Genomic DNA, 21,398 nt, shown 5'->3' on the forward strand with positions numbered 1-21,398 from the left:
AAAGGAGAGGACACAGCACTGCCCTGTTTACCTCTAATCCTGGATTACCTAGCAGACCTACTCCACAGAGGCCTTTTCTTCTCCATTAAGATACATGCCTCTGCCATTTTGGCTCATTACAATACTGAACCACCTCTCTTCTCTCACCCTTTAATCAAACAGTTCCTGAGAGGGGCAAACAACTTAAGGCCACCAAGGAGAGACCCACCCCTGCTTGGGACCGTGACTTTATACTAGAAAAGCTCACCCTACCCCCCTTTGAGCCTGTAGCATCAGCAGAGTTAAACTTCCTCTCTTGGAAAACAGCCTTGCTTCTGACCATCACTTCAGCTAGAAGAGTGTCTGAGCTACAAGCTCTTATGGCTGTGGGAACCCTTCATTATTTTCCATGCTGACAGGGTTTTCCTCAGGACTAACCCTTCCTTTATGCCTAAAGTGGTGTCCAGTGCGGCTCTCAACCATTCTATCCATTTGCCAACCTTCTTCCCTAATCCTCAAAATAAAGGGGAAATTATCCTGCACTCCTTGGACGTGCACTGACAGCTCAGATTCTACCTCGATAGGACTAAGCCCTTCAGGAAATCTGACCAGTTACTAGTCAGCTTTGCACCAGGGGCAGAGGACAAGGTAATTTCAAAACAAACAATTTCCAAATGGATAGCACACGGCATCCATTTCTCCTACAAGCACCATGGGAAACCAACTCCTCAGGGGGTCAGAACACATTCCACTAGGGCAACTTCTACCTCTACAGCATTCCTCAGGGGAGTCCCTATCAGGGGCATCCTAGAAGCTACTACCTGGAGTTCTGTACACACATTCACCAAGCATTACCACCTGCCTTTGTTTTCCAAATCCAGGGTGGGTTTTGCAACAGCAGTCCTGCAGGGCATACTAGCCAGCCCCAACTCTTCTTGACTGCCTCCACCCTTTCTTCAGCTTTGGAAATCAACCCAAGTGTGATGACTGCAACAGTGAAACACAAAGAACATAGTACAGTTGTGTACACTTACCGTAAATGTAGATGTTCAAGTGTATTCACTGTTGCAGTCCTGGTTTCCCTCCCTCCAGCCCCTTGTCTCTCTCTCTCTATTGCTCACCCGTTTCAGGGGTATTGGCATTTACTTTTTTACTGGAGATGTTTTCCCCACCATAACTTAGCTCCCTATTTGGGGGGGCTTTGGGGCAAGTAAAACTGATGTAATGACGTTGGCTGCCTGTTTTATACCTCTGAAGTCAGTCCTGGAGCGACAGCAACTGACGCAGAAATTTTAAGTCTCTGGTATTCAGGCCAACTGAGGGCTACCTGCAGGCAGATAACCCAAGTGTGATGACTGCAACAGTGAATACACTGGAGCATCTACATTTATGGTAAGTGTACACAACTGTACTTTTGTTGTAAGAATACAATGAAAGCCTCCTTTTCCAGTAATGCATTATTGTTTTATCAGTGCTTGTATCGTATTTTGTTGTACTGCTTTCCAAAAACAAACACCCTCATCCTTGAAATGGATGTTGAGTAGTGGCCTGTAAGAGAGCTTCCTTTAGTTCTGTTCTTTGTGCTTTTTCTACTCTGGCCACTGTAATGTTTCAGATTCAATTTGGAGTCTGGTGACTGGAGTGACAAAATGGTACTAACTCTTATACTTCTTGCATAGCATCTTGTTCATTTCTTTGTTTATTTTTATGTTTTAAAATAAATGTATGTACCTTGCTATATAAATCTTTAGTACGAGTGTTTGGAATCTTCAGTGTGTTATGGAAACCTTTATTTGTTTATTAGGGATCATTAACTGAAAAGTAAAAGTATTTAATTTTTCCTCCTTCAGGAGCTTGCTGAACCCCTTCACCATCTGGAATCACAGTTAGATAAGTTAAACAAGATTGTTCTGGATATCCTTGATGACGTAAAAGCAAAACGAAAGATACTGGAGACCAACAAGCTAGACCAACTTGAACGAGAGCTTTATCTTTATTTCTTTAAAGAAGACAGCAAGTTGAAAGATGCTACAGAGAAGCTGGAAGCTCAAGTTAGGGCTCAGTCCATTGGGACTGAAAATTAAAACTCTTTCATTTCATTGGTTTAAAGCAAAACAAATGCTTTTGATTTTAGGCTTAAATGTTGTTTATACTTTTAACGGATGTTAAATGGTTGCCTTATTTGCATACAGATGTATGAACCACACTGCTTAATGGAGATTGCAAAACACCTGGTATTGAGATGGGGAAGCATTGCTCCCTCTTTGACAGTTGTCTGTACTTTGCAGTCTACTTAAAGCATAATAAAGCAGGATTTTAAAAAAAGATCAGTGCTATTTTTTCTTCTGGTATTCTGAAAATACAAAATGCAACTGTATTCGGAGCACAAGCTTTCCTTGTTCCAAAATATTTTAACATCTGCAAAATGATCTCTGCTTTATGTTGAGATCGTATTTATGACTCAGACCACACTTTGTTTGGTTTATGGGAATTTCGTGTTATTTTCTTCACAAGTTTGTCTGAATGGCTCCAGCATCTTATTACCTGTTTTTGCTTCAAACTCTTGACCCAGGAAAGGCTCACACAGCAAGGAGTTAGTAGCAGTACTTTCCATCCTAGTTAAAGTAATTAAAAAGTGCTCTGGAATACAGGTTTAAGGAGAGTTTTTTGTTAAATTTAACAGTAAAGGAATTACAGCCATTTAGAGACCAGCCATATAGGCCCCAACAGTTTTTTTAACCAAAGTAATTAAAAGCCTTAAATCCTTAAACTAGCTGCTCCAGTCTGACATTTGTCTCACTTTTCAAGTCACGAAAGACCTAATTTTATTTGACCACCTATTTTTTCACAAAACCAGTGACTATGCAAATACCAGTATTCGGGACCAAAATTTATTCCAGCAAGTAAATAATGTGCTTGAGGGATAGATTCCTAATATTTCCAGCCAATGGAATAAGTTACCATTACTGGTCAAGCAAAGTGCTGTTTTGTCTGCCTTAAGCTAGGGGGTGCAAATATCCTAGTTTTGGTACTCAAAATATGAGGGAAGGTTAACCCCCCCCTGCCCCAAATGTAGTGTCCCAACTAGTCATATCAGATCACAAAGCGGCCACCCTTAAAATAAATAAAGCCCAAACTCCCTGAAAACCCCAGAATCTTTTAAGAACTTTCAAAGGCTAATTACCTTATATTAAGAGATGGCTTAGCTAAATTCAAGCCCCCCCCCCCCCAACTCAGAACACTGTGGCCTATGAGGAACTGTTTACAGAAACCCTGTACAAGCATGTAAATAACTGCATAGAAACAGCAATACAAAGCCAAAATAAGCTTAGGACAAACTCCAAAAACAAGCCCCCTTGGTGAACCCCCAGTATAAATAGATTGCACAACAAAAGAAAATCCTATACAAAAATAAGAAGGGTGTTAGACTGAGGGTATTCATAGTGAGTTCACTATTGTTAGAATAATAAGCCTGAAAATATAGATTCAGACTTGTGTTTTCATGTATGCGTTCAGTTTCAGGGAAAGACAGTTCAGTAGAAAGAGGAAAATAATCTTGGTGGCAAAGCCTGATATGTGCAGAAGTAATAGTTTCATGGGAAAGCTACAGAATGTTCCTTTCTCAGGGGAAGGATAGGTGTATTTGCAATGGAGTGCTAGATAAAGATATAGATTAGAAACTGTGAGGCACATGCAATACAAGGCTTGAAAGCCAAGGCTAAAGAGGCATGTAAAATATTACAGGGTTTTGGTATTGTTAGGAAATACTTCACGACGCAGTCAGAGAAGTAGCTTTTGAACTGGTATGTAAAAGGGTCTTTACAGTACAGACACTCGAGCCTGAGTACAGAAGTCAGGTCAAATATCCATACTGTTCAGGGGAGAAAGACAGTTTCAGTTGATGTTCTTCATGTAAATCAGAATATATGTGCAGAAAAATGGATATATTTATCAACATTGTTACAATGGATATATTTATCAACATTGTTACTGTTCTGCATTTCAGAATTTCTACAGACTGCTATTGTGTATCAACATTGTTATTAAAGACAGTATTAGGATATTGTTAACATCTAATAAAACATTATTAACCAAACTACAGTGTGTGCAGACTTTCTTAAAGTACAAAAAGACTTGGCCCATAAAAGAGAGAATGGCACCAGTTCAGCAAAAGTTTGGGTAATCAACAGACTTTCATTCCAGTCTCATTTCAGTTGTTTCCAGTTAATTCTGGTATACTGCAGTCTTATCAATTCTTTCAAAGGACTATGCTCAACTGGCAAAAAAACTCTCTCATCAATCTCAACAAGCAACCCAGGTGACTAAACAAGTCCCCCAAAGCCAGCTGTGGGCAAAACTAGCTTCCCAGACTGAGGATAACGATAAGGCATTTTTAGTTATGTACTCAAACCTTAAGGGGAACACCCAACATTGTGCTGAACTAATAGTAAGTTTAGCTCCCTGTACCAAACTGGAGGATATAGCAGATTTGCTGGCCAATAAATTTAGCTCCAGTTTCACTCCCCTGTCATCCCCACTTGCCCCTCCCCGGGAAATATCTTCTACCATTTTTCTCCCAACTGTCACTATAGAACAGGTCCTCACTGTATTCTCCAAAGCTAAATATAATGCATCGATGGTTCCAGATAATATCCCAGGATGTCTCCTAAATTACTTGAAACACAACCTATCAGGTCTACTAGAATCTCTTCAGTCATGGCTTCCAAACAGGCGTCATCCCTAGGTAGTGGAGGACTGCAATGGTAATTCCTCTGCACAAAGGGGAACATTAACTTGGGGAACTACAGACTTGTGATTTAGACTAGTTTTGTATGGAAGGCCATGAAAACAATTTCTGCAGACCTGATAAAGATATAGAAAATCTTCAGACACTGGACCCACCCCAGTTTGGTTTCTTCAAGGGCAGGTCATGCCAACCAAACCTGGTGTACTTTGAAGGTCACTAGAGCCATGGATGAGGGCGAAATTGTGGATACTGCTTACCTTCATTTGTTAAAGGCATTCGACACAATCCTCACTCTGGTATTATAGACAAATTCACAAATTTAGGCATAAATCCCTGTTGCCACCCGAAGGATAGCCAAATGGCTCACTAATTAGGACACAAAGTTAGGATCGGGAAATTCACCTCTATCCAGAGGCCTGTTACTAGTGGTGTCCCACAAAGCTTGGTACTGGCACTTCTCCTGTTTGTAATATATTTCTCTGAAGTCAAGGCAAATGTAGAGGGTTTTTGGCTGACCATAGTTGCTGACTACTGCAAGCTGGGTGCAGTCATTTAATCCCCCAAAGATGTAGATATCCTGTAGAAGGGTCTGACACAGACAAATAACTGGTGCCAGAACCACGGCTTAAAACCCAGTGCAAAAATGCTTATTTATACCATTTAGGAAGACAATCACCCTCCCAAATTAGAACACCAATACCACTCACCAAAGGGTAGACCTAGTGGTAAGGAACTTTTGAACTCAGGTTGACAGTAACCTGAACTTTGCTCACCATGTAGACATGGTGGTAAGAAATTTTGTCTGTGGCACAACTTACAGATAAGGGCATGGCATCCAGATCTAAGGAGTTCGTAGTCCCACTATACTCAGTACTCATTGGACCAGTAATTGAGTACAGTGTACCCTTCAGCATGTACTTGACCAGGAATCTGCAGCAGCTGGAGCTGCCACAGAGGTTCCTCACTAGAAGAATATAGGATGTAAATAACATTTCCTAAGCAGTCCATCTCAAAGTCCTGTCTCCTGCAGATTACTGAGGGGCAATCTATGCCTAACTTGCAAGGCATTCTCTGATCCAGCCCCGATGGATCTGCAGCACATTCACAAAACAAACAGCAGTAGAATTACCCAGTCTGTGGATCTAAATCTCATCTGTGACAAAACGTGTTGGAGGGACAGGTGTGTGTCTCGAAGCTTATCCCTTCTCTGGAACAGACTCCTCATTCATATGAAGGAGAGCTTTTCCCCAAGCCTGCTCAAATGCAGTTTTGACAAGTGGTTGGAAAATTGGAAATTCCTACATTGGTTTGTCCCTTGTGTCTCGTGTACCAGGGCAGCTTGTAGATGCCATAAGGCACAGGCATATACCAAAGCTGTTCTAGTCCTTGGCATTGATAATGGGGACATGAATGGCTAGGCATAAAAAGGCTCTAGGGCCATTAGCATATTAACCTATAATCCTACTTTGGATTGTTAGACATAAATTTATGCCTGGGTTATTATGTATAGCTCTGCTTGATTTGGGAGGTGAGCTTTAAGTACTGGTAAAAAGTAACAACTTGTAAGTGAGTCTACTTTAGAGGTGGATAAGGATAGGCCTATTATGAGCCCTGTGATCATTTGCGTATTGTTTCTATATTCTTACCTCACTGACATTCTTCAAGCACAACCTTGATGAGTGGATGGGAAGCCACAAATTTGTCCCAGGGGTTTCACCAATGTCCCTCATTGACAGGGGTGACAAGTGCTGACTGAGGTTTCTTTTTGGGGATAAACTCTTGGCTAGGCTTGTAAGGGCCCCAGGGCCATTAGCCTAGTAACCTCCTATGATTCTATTGTATTGTCTGCTGTCATTCCTACATGAATTGCCTATACATAGTAAGGTGTTACTAAGTTTAATGCTGTTAGCTGCCAGAAAAGCAATTACTTGGAAATGGCAGTCAAAATCTAAACCAAATGTAATTGAAATACTGAATATTGTAAATGAGATTAATAAGCTAGAGGTAGGATCTTTAGAAAAGGGAAAGAGTGAATTACATAGAAATAAATGGAATTTATTGGAAACAATACCTGCAGAATAATGTTCAAGATGAATAGTGAAAAAGAGTGAAGTTTAAGGGAAGGCAAGAATTTAGCAATTTATGTACTGCTGGAATGAAGTTATTAAATTGTGTAATGTATAATGCATGGATATGAAAATGTTAATATGGTTTGTTTTCTTTCCTATTAATATATGTGTGTCTGTTTTAAGTAATATTTTTAATAAAGGTTTTTAAAAATAAAAAAAAGTCAATCCTCACCACTACCACCACCCTACATACAGTCTTTTTTTTTTTTTTTACATAAGCAAGGTTGATCCTGGGAAGGATGATTAGTCATATTTGTCCAACACTTGGCGTTACACTAGAAGCGGTTATAGTTATTACATTTGCAAGCCCTACCCCCTCGGTCCAGAACAATAGTCTAAGCTTCCTGTTTCCTCAGCTCTTGAAATGAATGGTGACCGAGTTAAAAGCTTTGCTAAGAGCTATTAATATACCTTATCTTGAAAAAATGTTTCAGTCCAGGTTTTATATCAACATCTTTTGTCCACAGGAGAGTTTCATGCTGTCTATCGAAATGAAATTACCTCAGTTAAGTGTTTCTGCAGAAGCTGATTACTGTATGGGTAGGATAGCTATCAATAAGTATCTAAAATGAATTATATAAATATCAGAAATTGTTGTGTTAATTACCTTAAACATACAAGATGAATGTATTCAGTGTTACTTGGTTTTAAAAATAGAATAATGTGGTTGAAAATAAAAAATGTTCCACAGCACCAAAATGTCATTTTCTGGATTTATCAAGTACTAATACTAAATCTGTGAATAAAACTAACTTCTCCTGAGTCTTACCAGTTGCATTCTTGAATTTTGTGAGTCCTGTATTTTCTTTCTCAGTGGCTCTAATTATAAAGCAAATAAAGGGAAAAGAGGACACCCCTGCCTGGTTCCATCAGTTCAAACATATGTTGGAGAGGAAATCTGCCACCTTAGTTCTTTCATGTAACCCTTCATATATCCTCCTAATTAACCATGTTATACCATTGCCCTATTCATAAAATCCATGTTGACTCTGTCAAATGCCTTCTCTCCTTTAAACCCACTAAGAATAGTGGCATTTCCTTCTGGATCATCACTGTTCTGTTAGTGTTGTCAGATGTTTGCCTCCTTTCCGCAAAACCGTACTGATCTATCTTTAACAGTTTTGGCAACACACTTGCCATTCTGTTAGCTATTATAAACATAAGCACTTTAAAATTGAAACCAATCTAGATGGAGCTGGATCCAAAGGTCTTTTCCTTGTTTGGATAATACAGACGCCATAACTTTTTTTCCAGGATGGTTGTACTGTGCCCCTCCCCCCCTTTTTAAATAATGTTAAATAAAACCTTCCAGATTTTTATCACGGTCTTCCCTCTAAACTTCACAGGAATACCATCTAATCCTGAAGACTTCTCTATTGATTTATGTATCACCATTTTTATCTCATCTCTTCCTATCTTTGCTATTAGTTGTTGAGCCTCATTTGTCTCTAACCTTGGCATAATTAGGTTTTCCATAAATAATTTCATGTGTGACTTTTGTATAAAGCAGGGGAATGTGGAAACCAAGAAATTTTCATAAAATGTACAAAACATCCCTACAGTGTCTGGTTGATTTTCGTTTAGCAACACCCTTTCAATTTTTTGTAAAATCTGTGTTCTAAAAGATTTTGTCATCTGGAATTATCAAAAAAAGTTTAATAGCAACCTTTCTAAACTCATGCATATATCAGGTTACTCCATTATTTCCCCTTTAGCACTTTGCTTTTGCTCCTCTTCTTGTTCTGCAATAATTGTCAACCCCTCTAAATTGTTATTACTTTTCTCCATATCTCTCTCTCTGTCATATTTCTACCATATTTAAGCTGTCTATCCCTTTTGAAGAAATTTTTATATTCCCCAATTGTTAAGGAAATTAAAAATTAATTAAGTAAATAGTCTTGATATAGGTTCACCATTTATTAGAAGTCACACACGTGGAAGACAGAACCAAAGTCAGCAATGTCTCTCTGAACAAACATGTCCAGGTATTTTATAAGAAAATACAACCTTGTTATACCATTGCCCTTCTGGAGTGGTGTTCGTGTTTCACTGTTGCAGTCCTTACAAAAGGGGTTATCCGGCTCCCGGTAGCCCACAGCCGGCCAAAATACAAAAGCCTTGGTTTATGATGTTGGCTGCCTTTAGCCGTAAACCCGACGTCAGGTATAAAGGAAGGCAGCCAGCGCCATTTCCTCAGTCTTTCTTGCCCCGGAGCCCAAAGCAGAAGCAATTTGCACGAGTGCCGGTCGGCCGATAACCTTCTTTTGTATTCTGACTACTTCAGTTGAAGACATCCTCAGCTGTACCCCATTGGGGACCCTTTTTTCTTGCTTTAAAGAATGTCAGAGAAAGTTAATAACTGTCTTGCTTGTGGAAAACAGATTCCACACTGAGATTTTTCATTCTTACTGTATCACTTGCTTAGGCCTTGAGCACAACGTCCCTAATTGTGATCTCTGTGCTTCTTTTAATCTGCGTACCAAACGCCGTAGAACTAAAATTTTATATAAGCATTTTCAGAGTTTGGCCTAGGTTTATCGGTATGGAATCTTCTGGTCTCCCAACTTCTGATGTTCCTAAGAAGCGCAAGGATAAAGATCGTGACAGGCTTAGGCTCTGGTTGGCCGACGACATTCCAGTTAAGTTGGTCTTCGGCCCAGCGGTTCTCAGTGAGGTGCTTTTGCAGCCCCTGCAGTCTGCAGATGTTCAGCCGCAGGCCTCTGCAGAGACCCTTTCAGAGTCCTCCATGCCGCAGGCTTCCACTTCATCTTCTCACCCTCCGGCAGTCGCTACCTTCGATGGGTCCAGAGCCGCTAAGTCGGCCCCGGCTTCTGAGGCCTCTTTTCTTCGGCCTGAGACCAGACCCAGATCGACTACCTCGGTTCAGACTACCACTGTGCCTAGACCTCCCGAGTCCCTCCGGCTTTAATGCAGACCTTCCAGCTGCAAATTTATTCAAAAGCAGACATCGGCCTCCCCTCAAATTCCTTAGTCTCAGATTATTAAAATGGCTAGTGGTCTTTTGACTCTTATCCGAGGCTCACAACCTCCTCCTCCTCCTCCTCCTAAGAGGGCTAGAGAATTGTCCCCTGAAGTTTTGTCTCCCTCAGGTTCTGATGTTTCCAGCAATTCTGCTGATGAAGAGGAAGACTCTCAACTTTATTCTAGTTTTGAGAATTTGATGCAGAAGAATCAATCCCTTCTGCCTCTCCTCCAGAAGATTTTTCTTTTGGAGATGCTCTAAATACTCTTAGAGAGCATTTCAAGTGGGAGAGTCAGGACTATCCTCGGTCTAAGAAAACGGATTAGGGAGTTCTTGGATTTAACCACAGCATAAGCCTCTGGCTATCCCTCTGGTGTTGGAAGTAGTTGATAATGTTTTCATGGGGAATTCTTTGATTCCTAATTCTGTTCCTCCTGCTCCCAGGAAACCTGACAGTTGTTATAGAGTCCCTGATTCTCATCAGTTTCTTTGTAGGAATCCTACTGCTGATCTGGAGACTATTTCTCAGGGCCCTAAAGGTGTTAAAGCTACAGTTGCAAAAATCCTGTTCCCTCTGTTAGAGAATCTAGTGCCTTGGACAGGTGGGGAAAAATGTTTATACCTCTGCCACCCTTGCTATTAGGTCTGATTGTCTTTTTCATATGCTTAAGTTTCAGCAGCATACATTGGAGGCTATTAAGGCTAAAATTGCTAGTGTTCCTTCCCTGGCGAAGACTAAGGACATGCAAGATTTATTGAATCATGCCACTCTTGTGACTAAACATTCTTTACACTGTGGTTTTGACAATTTGGAGGCTTCTTGCAGGGCAGCAGCCACTGGATCTGTTATCAGAAGACATGCTTGGCTCAGGGAACAGCCCCTTTCTGAGCCTGTTAAATCTAAGTTACTGGATGTACCTTTGCATAAGGACAATCTTTTTGGTAACAAAGCAGAAGAGGTCCTGGAAAAAATTAGAGGATAAAGCCAAATCTATGCAAACTGTTAAAGATTTTCTGCAAGTTCAGCCTCCTCGTTTTAGTAGGCATTACCCTTCTAAGAATTGGACTTTTCATGATCCTGAGTCTGAATAAAGCCACCCAGATGGTATTCCTCCCTCAAGAGAAACAAATGCCCCCTGTGCAGACAAAGCACGAGTCTATGGTCAGTAGCAGCTTCCATGGGCCTATATCTGATAGCTCGGTTTCTTCCAGGCAGACTCAACACCTTGGCAGATCGGATGAGCAGGCAGATCCTGGATCCTTTGAGTGGCAACTGAACAAGACCATCTTCTATCGCATCATTCAGCATTGGGGTTCTCCCCAGGTGGATCTCTTCTCATATCCGAACAACCATCTTCTTCCAATCTTTTCCACCAGGGATCCTCACAACAAAGCCTGGAGAGTTGATGCTCTGTCCTTTCCCTGGGCACAGCTTTCAATTTTATGCCTTCCCTCCTCTGCCTCTTCTTCTCAGAGTGCTGTTGAAGATAAGGGATGAAAAACCTAGGGCCATTATCATAGCTCCATACTGGCCCAGACAGCATTGGTATCCACTGCTTCATAGTCTCGCCCAGTCTCAGCCTTGGCATCTTCCCCTGATACCAGATCTCTTGGTTCAGGAAGAGGGAAAATTTCTACATCCTCATCTCCAGACTCTGCATTTGGCAGCCTGGCTCATAGTATAAATCTATCTCAACAGGTGGTTGAGGTTCTTTGTGAGGCCAAGAGACCTAGCACTAGGATATTTTATACAGATAAAAGATTCTGTATTTGGATGCAAGCTAGAGGGGGAAGACTCTTCTCAAACATATCTTCCTCTTATTCTTACCTGGCAGGCTTGCTTTAATGGTGGGCTTTCCTTTTCTTCAATCAAGATTCATGCCTCAGCGATTTCTGCTTATTGTTCCTTTGAACAACCCATCTTCTTACATCCTTTGATGAAGCAGTTCCTCGGGGGGGTAGCAATTTAAAACCTCCCAGAAGGGCACCTGCTCCTGCTTGGGATCTTAATTTTGTGCTTGAGAAACTTACTCTGCTTCCTTTTGAACCAGCTGCCTCAGCAGAATTAAGGTTTCTTTCCAGGAAAACTGCTTTTCTCTTGGCCATTACTTCAACTAGAAGAGTTTGAGCTGCAGGCCTTATTGGCCTTTTATCATCTTCCATGCAGATAGGGTTTCCCTTAGAACCAATTCTTCTTTTATGTCTACGGTGGTTTCTAGCTTGACTCTTAATCTATCCACCTGCCAACCTTCTTTCCTAAACCTCAGAATAGAGGGGAAAAACTTCTGCACTCCCTTGATGTGCATAGACAGCTTTGATTTTATTTGGACAGGACTAAAACCTTTTGGAAGTCTGACCAGTTGTTCAGTTTTGCATCTGGAACTCAGGGCAAAGCTATTTCTAAACAGACCATTTCTAAATGGATTGCCCATTGTATTCACTTTTGTTACTTGCAGCATGGCACGGTTCCTCCACAGAGTATCAGGACCCATTCTACTAGAGCAACTTCTACCTCAGCAGCTTTTTTGAGAGGTGTACCTACTAAGGACATCCTAGAAGCAGCGACATGGACTTCTGTTCACACTTTCACAAAGCATTACAATTTACCTTTGTTTTCTAAATCCAGGGCTGGTTTTGCCACTGCAGTGTTGCAGGGCATCCTTACCAACCCTTAAATTTTGGGTATTCCTCCTCCATTTTTTCTTTGGGCTTTGGGAATCTACCCATTTTGTAAGGACTGCAACAGTGAAATCCAGACATAGTACAGTTGTGTACACTTACCATAAATGTAGATGTTAGAGTGTATTCACTGTTGCAGTCCTGGTCCCCCCATCCCCCTTTTTTCCTAAGGCACAGACTGTTTATTTTGTAGATGGTATATTTCCAGGGATTTTCTTTTCCTGGTCTAGCTTTCTTGGGGGCTCCAGACAGTTACGGTAAGAAAAACTGAGGAAATGGCATCGGCTGCCTTCCTTTATACCCGACGTCCTGACGTCTGGTTTACGGCCGAAGGCAGCTGACGTCATATACCAAGGCTTTGGTATTCTGGCCGACTGTGGGCTACCGGGAGTTGGATAACCCCTTTTGTAAGGACTGCAACAGTGAATACACTCTAACATCTACATTTATGGTAAGTGTGCACAATTGTACTTTATGTATCAGACAACTGCCAGTATCCAATAAAAAGTTGTTTATTGGCAACGTGTAAATGTAGTTATTCATTAGAACAATACTAAGTATCTAAAATGAAATGCGTCATGCCCTAAAAATAGGTTGGTTAAAACATCCTTCTCCCAACTCAGCATTAGCAATGCTACAATGGTGAAATCTTCTCATGAGAAACTAGAAGGAATGCAGTCTTAAGCAGACTAGCTGATGCATTTTAATCCGTTCACATGTTCCAGCTGTCTAGCAGTTTCAGCGCAAATCATAAACATGCACAGATTATATGTAATCTGATGTCAATCTTCATCTATTCTTGACTTGTGAGTGTACATTTCCAGTCCTCGGAACCGATCCAGCCAATATATAGCTTGTGCCAGACAAAAATCTTTTGAGCTGCTAGTCTACCCACAATACCCATCTCTAAATTACCTCAGATCTCGTTTGCCACTTTTACGACGAGATGTGTCCGCCAGTTCCTCTCTCCTAGCTAAGTGAAATTTTTTTTATATACTGTCTCTATCCTTAATGGTTCTTTGATTCCTTTTATTCTCTACTTTAAATTTCTTGGTCTACCATTGTGTGTGTGTGTGTGTGTGTGTGTGTGTGTGTTTTCCCTTTACCATTGGTATTTTTCCCTGTACCATCATTGATAGTTGTTTCCCTTCCCCCTCTGTCTCTATCTTTACCTTTGGTAACCTTTCTACTGTCAGTAGATTTTCTTCTTGTGGTGTGACTGAATTTCCTTTTCTGTTCTTCCTTTGTCTGTTATTTCTTTCTGCCTGCCCTGTCCTTTTTATTCAGGACGATGGTGAAAAAACCAAAAAGCTCCACTTCAGGCTTCAAACAATGTGCAGAGTGCGGCAGAAAAATGCCAAACTCTGATAACCATGAACATTATGTGTACTGCTTGGGTGTTTCACACTTGTCTGTTGACTGCACAATCTGCCAGGGTTTCAGCAACAGAACTCTGGCAGAGAGGAAAACAAGCTCATTCTCAAAAGGCTCCTTAAAGCCCCGTTAGAAGAAACCTTATCTAAGGCCGACTAGTCTTCTTCGGCCTTTGGATCAAAATCCTCCCGTCTGGTGCTGACATTGACTGTTAAGAAGCAAAAACCTGCATCGGAAGATTCATCTTCAGAACCGAAACCTAAATTTATTTATTTATTTATTTATTTAACATTTGTTGACTGAAAAGTCCCCACAGATCCTGTTTCAGGAGGCCAGGGAGAGGATGAATACTCCAGGCACCTGTCTTTTAAAATGTGCGAGATTGAGGAGACTGGAAACCATAAGCGCCAGGAGAACAACAAAACTCACACAAGGCACGCGGCGAGAATCGAACCAGAGAGAACCTCTTGCTGAGGCGACAGGCATTAGCGGCGCACCACTCACATGCCATCGCTAAAGTTCTGAAGCTTTTGGAAAAATCTGAATCTTTGGCACAGAGAGCTTTTCCGGTGCCATTGACACCGACCACAATGATTACAAAATCATTGACCATTACAGTTCCAATACTAGCACCAACTGTTACTACGGCTGTGCCAGCACCAATTATCCCCCCCTATCCTGCAGATGGTGCTGAAGCCTGATGTTTCTATCCAACCCAGGACCACTTATTCCCCCTCCTTGGATCCTTTTTGGACAACTCCCTAGCCCTTTCATGGAAAGACCCAAGTCTCCTCCTGGGATGTTTGTTTGCTTTACCAGAAGTCTCTCAGAAGTGGATGTTGTTAGGTTGTTGAATCAGATTCTGACAGCCAGGGGGTTTTCTTCATCTTTTCAGCCCCCTCTCCCATCTTGTGCAGGGGGTTTCATCCCTACAACCCCTTCTTATTCTCCTCTGACCTCCTCACAGGCTTTAGAGCTCTCGACTCCAACTTCTTGGGTACCAATGACTTTGGTGTCGACAACTTATCTTTGCCGAGCCTAGCTGTGATGCCTTCAGTGCCTATGGCACCATCGGGTCCCTGTGACAGTGTCTTTTCCATCTGGCCCGAGGGGTTTGAGCCAGTGTCATTTTTTTCTATGGAGCCAGTCCTGACTCTTCAGGCTGCACTGACAGAGGATCCCTCCTTAGTTCTGGTTTGCCAGGTGGGCCTCTCAAGGCAGGGTGTGACCCCGGTTCTGAGTGTGTCTGTCTCTGTTCTGGGCTCCCATCCCTCCACAGGGGGGCCTGCCTTTCAAGCTGCGGAAAGAGCTTTGGCCACTGCCTCATCTCAGGTGCATCCTGTGTTACCAGAGTCTTCCTATGACCCCAGGCCTTTTGGTTCTACCGCCAACCTCCACCTCTGGACAGCAACCCGCAAGGTCTCAAGAGTTACCTACTACAGGTGTCCCCTCTTCCAAGTCCTCTTCAGATGTTCCCACTGAAGAGCCTCCTCGGAAGAGATCGTGTAAGAGGAGACACCTTGATTCTCCCAAGGAATCTATCACAGAGGGCATGAATTTCGATAAAGGGGAGGGTTCCCCATAGTCACCCCCAGAAGACGCTTCCTTCGGAGATATTCTTGAGATCCTGAAACAGAGGGGTGATTGGAGGCCCAAAGACCCTTTCTCTGAGGAATCTGTGTACTTGCAGCCATTTAGTGCTCACTCTTCTATCTCCAGGGTGACCCTGCCCGCTTACGACCTAATTAAGCTGATCACTCAGCTGGCTTGGTAGGCTCATGATTCTGTAGAACCTGAACCTCGGAGACCTGACATTCTTTCTGCTTCTGAGGACCATCCACATTGGCCAAAGGGCTTAGTAGTTGATGCCATGGTGGCTGTGGCTGCCACCAAGAAAGAACTAGCAGAGGAAAGTTCTACTGTACATCTCCCTAACCAAGAGTCCAGGGCGATGGGTAGATTTGGGAAGCAGGTCTATGCATCATTGACCTTCTCTATCAGGTCTTTGAATTTTTTGCCACACTTTACTAAACTTCAAAGGGATCTGGTCAAGGAGCTGTCAGATACCCTGCTGAGGGGGTCCAGAAAAAATGGCCACCCTGGTAGCTACTCTGGAGTCTATTTTGAATTCGTTCATGAGGCTTATTGCGCATGCAGCCCAGGGGGTGACCAGATCAGCAGTTTCAGGTGTTGCTATTCGACGACACAAAGGGACATCCAAGTCTTTCTGCATCAATGCTCCCTTTGACGGAGCCTTTTGTTTGGACCCAAAGTAAGAAAACTCTATCCAGGTGTGAAAAGGATGGAAAGACTCAGTCTGCTGTGGGCGTACGTTTTCCACTCTTCAAGGGCCCTACTCCAGGAATCAAAGGAATGGTACGATGTCATTCAAGAAGTCCTAGAAGCCTTTCCAGGGCATACATGGGTATGGACTCCCCTCTGGACAGAGGGGGGAGTTACAATGGGATATGCCATCCTAGAAGCAGGGGAGGTCTGCAGAATCAGGGCTCCAGAGACTCATCCTCTGATCAACCCTACCAGTGCTTCTGAAAGGGGGGCCCAATTACTTACCTCTGGAGGCAGTCGGGGTCAATTTTCCTTGCACCCAAATGCCTGGCGACACACAACCACCGATGCTTGGGTGCTAAGGATCATTTCCAGAGGTTACCTAATCCCTTTCACTCTTTATCTGAGAACCCCAGCAAATCTCCCCAACGTTCCACACAGTCAGAGACATCAAGCAGCATTAGAGATACAAAAGCTGCTGGAAAAAGTCACACAAGAAGTCTCACCAGACCAGTTAGGATATGGGTTTTACTCAAGATGCTTTTTAGTGCCAAAGAAAACGGGACTGGAGACCAATTTTGGATCTCAGTATTTTGAACAAATTTTTCCAACAGTCAAAGTTCTGGATGGTCACTGTTCAGTCAATTCTTCCCTCCTTAGAAGAAAATGATTGCTCTATCAACTTTCAAGACACATATTACCACATAAAGATGGACAAACGCTCAAAGTTTCTCCACTTCTGGCTACGAGCCAGTCATTACCAATTCAGAGTGCTGCCTTTTGGTCAGGGTGTTCACCAAATGCATAGCAGCAGTCACAGCACATTTGAGGATATATGGATTCCGAGTGTTTCCTTACCTCGATGACTGGCTCCTCACTGCTTCCACCAGACATCTTTTACTACAAACTATGGACTTCATTCTGGAACTGTCAAGACAATGGGTATCACGGTCAATCTTGTGAAGTCTCAACTAAACCCTTCTTAGGATATGGAATTAATCGGAGCTCTTCTCAATACTCTCATGTGTGCCATCTCTTCCTCTGCACAGGTTACACAAAATACAATCACAGGTTCGCCCCATCCTTTGCTCAAACAAAATTCCAGCTCAGCAGATTCTGCAGGCATTGAGCTCCATGGCAACAGCGATCATATTAGTTCCAATGGCAAGATTTCACATGAGACTTCTGCAATGGCTACTTGTGAACCAATGTTCTATTTTAACCCACCCCATGAATCATCTGGTCTTCATTTCCAGCTGATGCAAAAACGACTTGACCTAGTAGTTGCAATCTGAGGAGATTCTTCTAGGCTACCCTTTTGTTCCCCCGCAGCCCAAGGCCATAGTGACCACGGATGCTTCCCAGATGAGGTGGGAGGTCATTATCTCAGGAAGACAGTCCAAGGCACGTGGTCCCCCTCTGAGACCAATCTGCATATCAACATTCTAGAGCTAAGGACAGTGTCCCTGGTGTTGCAAGCGTTTCATCCTGTCTTACTTCTTGGGACAATAGCTATTCAAGCATACAACATGTCTGTGGTCTGGTACATCAGCAAACAGGGGGAACCAAGTCCTATCCACTGTGTCAAGAAGCCCTTCGAGAGTGACAATGGGCCATAACTTCCAGCCACTTTCTGATAGCAACACACATCCCAGGGAATTCAAACGTGATTGCGGACAAACTTCAAATGCTTCCTCATGCCTCAGAAATGGTCTCTGAACTCTAGAGTAGCGAAGATCATCTTTATTCGCTGGGCCCAGCCTTGCTGTGACCTGTTTGCCTCACCTCTGAACAAGTGCAGAAGCTACTTTGCCCCAATTCCCCCCTCAGGGGAAGTCCCCCAGAGACACCCTTCTCCACAAGTGGCCCCCAGGTCTCCTTTATGCCTTTCCTCCCTTCCCTCTGATCTCTGCTTTTCTCAAGAAAGCAGCTCAGTTGAGAAGCAAAGTGATCCTCATTGCACTTTACTGGCCTCGACAGATATGGTTTCTCTTCCTCCTGCTTCATCTACATCACAACCCATGGATTCTGGACCCAGTTCCAGACCTTCTGTCCCATCCTCAAGGACTATTTCCCCTCAGTCTTCAGACCCTCAAGGTAACTGCTTGGTTTCTCCAACTGCATTAGTTGCCAGGCTGTACGACACATTTTGTCGGTATCCCATAAACCATCTACCAGGAATCTCTACTGTAGTAAATGGAGTAGGTTTTCTATTTGGGCTTTTGATAATGGTCTGGACCCTTTTTCAGAGCCATTAGAAAAGGTTCTATAGTTTCTAGCTACCATTTTTGATACAGGAGCTTCTGCTTCTACAATTAAGGTCATCTTAGCAGCTATTTCAAATTTCCATAACGGTGTCTGTGACCAGCGTTTAATCTCCCACAGGCTTTGTAAGGTTTTTCTTAAAGGCACCATCCATTTAAAGCCTCCATTCAAGGATCTGCTACCACCATGGGACTTGACTGTTGTACTGCAATCTCTTACGTTACCGCCCTTTGAATCCGCACCTACCTGTGGCTTAGCTTCTTTCTTGGAAAACATTTTCTTCTCATAGCGGTCACTTCGGCAAGACAAGCCTCCAAATTACAGGCTCTGTTCAAAAGCTCCGTATTTAGTTTTTCACAAAGACAGAGTATCACTCAAAACAAACCCATCCTTTCTTCCTAAAGTGATTTCATAGACTGTCAATCATTCCATAAACTTGCTTGTATTTTTCCCATATTTTTGTAATAAAGGCAAATACTGCCTGCACCTTCTGTATGTGCACAAGCAATTACGTTTTTATCTGGCTAGAACTAAACAGCTTAGACAATCCGAACAGTTATTTGCATCCTTTGCAAGTGCAACCTTGGGCAAACGTGTGTCTAAGGTTACTCTGTCTAGATGGTTAAGGGATTGCATTTCCTTCATTTACACGAAAGAAAAGTTATGTCTTCCTAGGCCAGTGAAAGGCACATTCTACCAGATCTATGGCAAATTCAGTTTTTCATTCTAAAGCTTCTATGTCAGATATTTGTGCAGCTGCCAATTGGACTAAACCACATACTTTTATTACTCATTACAAACTGGACGTGGTCTCCAGGGGGAGAGCCTCCTTTGGCTCTATGGTTCTCAGGAATATTCTTCTACAGGGCCACCCAGGATCTAAGTTAGCTGGAGAGACTGTCCAACAAGTCAAGAATAGATGAAGATTAACAGCATTTTATTAATTTTTTTTTTTTTTCAGTTTGATGACTGGTGAAGTCCACTGGGCCAAGAAGAGCCCATTTTCAGTGGAGGCCCGGGGAGAAAAAGCTCAAAGAAAAAAATTGATACAGAATTTACATGTCGAAAGATAAACATAATTATCGAGAAATATACAGTACATTAAATATAAAACATATATTCTGTGAACATAGTAAGTTAGGTATACATTGAGCATTGAAAAATAAGCGTACAAGTACTTGAAACAGTAGTACATCAATAGTAGGGAGTGGATTTTCCCATAGTATGGGTATGGGATATAAGTGATGAATACAATGGAGAGGAGAAAGAGAGAGGGTTAGAGGGGTGCTTAAGTTGGAGCATGACAAGGTCATTCCCATTTGGAAGACAGATGAGAGAATAGGTGAGATTTGAAATTGTTATGGTTAGATCGATTGCGTAGGAATAAGGGAAGAGAGTTCCACTGTTTGGTTATAGAGCAGGATAGTAGTATTTGACCAGGAGGACTTGAGGGTTTGTAGACTTGTAGGATATTTTGCTTTTTAGATTTGAGGGAGCGGTTAGATATGTAGGGTTTTAAGGATGTAACAAGAGAGGGACAGTTTGCAGGTTTGAAGTTGAGCTTGTGGACAGTGGTAAGTTGGAGATATCTCAGGTAGCTGGGAAGTTCAAGCTATTTGAGGGTGTGCAGTGATGGGATGAGTTTTTTGCATTGGTTGCAAATTTGCAGATTTTATGGTAACAGGATTAGAGTTTGGATCGTAGGCCAAGCTGGAGAGTGGGGAACAGGGGAGTGCCATACATAAGAGAGAGGAGAAGGAAGGTGGATGCAGGAGTTTGCTGGGTAGAGGGGCTGAGGTAGCGGTTGAGTCTGTAGAGAAGAACAATCTTTTGATGGGTTTTTATGATTGAGGAGTGAATGTGGGTGTCAAATTTTAGGTCTTCTTCAGTGATGATGCCTAAAAGCTTAGTTTAGGGAATGATTTCCAGGGGGGTGTTATTCTGGCTAAGTATGGAGAATGAGTTTTTGATATTGGAGTTGCTGGAAGGAGTAAGAATCATTGGTTTAGTTTTATTAGCGTTTAGAGCCAGCTGGTTGGTTTGCATCCAGGTTTCTGTTTTAGAGAAGGCTAGTTGGGTTTTTAATAGCAGTTTGGAGGGGCAGGAGGCTGAGCAAATGATAGTCATTTGCGTACTGAATAGTGAGGATTTGGGGATGGGGTGGTGGAAGTTATTAATGAATATGTTAAAGAGTAGAGGATCAAGAATGGAACCTTGGGGTATGCCAGTGGGTATAGGTAGAAAGGGAGAGGTTGATGCTTTCCATTGGACAGCTTGTTGGCATTCGGACAGATAGCTGGAAAATCAGGCTATAGTGGTGGGAGAGAGATGTAGGGTGGAGAGCTAGGATAAGAGTAAGGTGTGGGAGATGGTGTTGAATGCCTTTGAGAGATAGGTAAGAATTTGCCAGCATTGCATGTAGGGCTGATGGTTTCAAGAAAGGAAAGGAGGGCAGACATGGTACTGTGGCCAGGGCAGAAGCTGTGTTGAGTAGGGGAAAGGAGATTTAGGGTTAGGTATGGCATGAGTTGTGCATGGATAGTTTTTTCTAGTATTTTAGAAAGAGGAGAAAGTGTAGCAATAGGTCTGAAATTGGTAGCGTCTGTGTTTTTCCTGCCTATGTGGAGTGTGATGATGTAAGCATAGCGCCAGATAGATAGGACATAGGATTCTTTTATGGATATATCTATAAGAATAGAGATGGGATAGGTTATGCTGTCTGCAGATAGTTTGAGGAAGGTAGATGGCAGATTGTCAGGTGTGTTCCGACAGGGTTTGAGTTTGAGGCAAAGTCTTTTTATTGTACTTGTGGGAGATGGGTGTTAGAAGGGTGTTTAGAAGGGTTAGAAATAACTGGTTGAAATAAGATACAGCACTATCTAGTGGAAGGGTTTTTAGAGGGGTCCAGTCAGTATGCATTAGACATTCTGAGAAAGTTAGAGGGTTGAAAAAGGAG

The 21,398-nt window shown here is 42.5% G+C and overlaps 1 protein-coding gene across 1 annotated transcript in view; it reads left to right on the top strand.

The window, feature by feature from the left end:
- Positions 1-6,682, top strand: part of HAUS3 (HAUS augmin like complex subunit 3) — an 800,246-nt gene extending 793,564 nt beyond the window's left edge. The window contains exon 5 of the mRNA XM_044062780.1: positions 1,830-6,682. Within this exon, the coding sequence (XP_043918715.1) occupies positions 1,830-2,063 (234 nt within the window). The 3' untranslated portion in view covers positions 2,064-6,682. The remainder of the gene's footprint in view (positions 1-1,829) is intronic.
- Positions 6,683-21,398: the final 14,716 nt, after the last annotated feature.

The sequence above is a fragment of the Protopterus annectens genome, chromosome 2.part1 (assembly GCF_019279795.1).
Source record: "Protopterus annectens isolate FY-2018-M chromosome 2.part1, PAN1.0, whole genome shotgun sequence".
In the NCBI taxonomy this organism is placed as follows: domain Eukaryota; kingdom Metazoa; phylum Chordata; order Ceratodontiformes; family Protopteridae; genus Protopterus; species Protopterus annectens.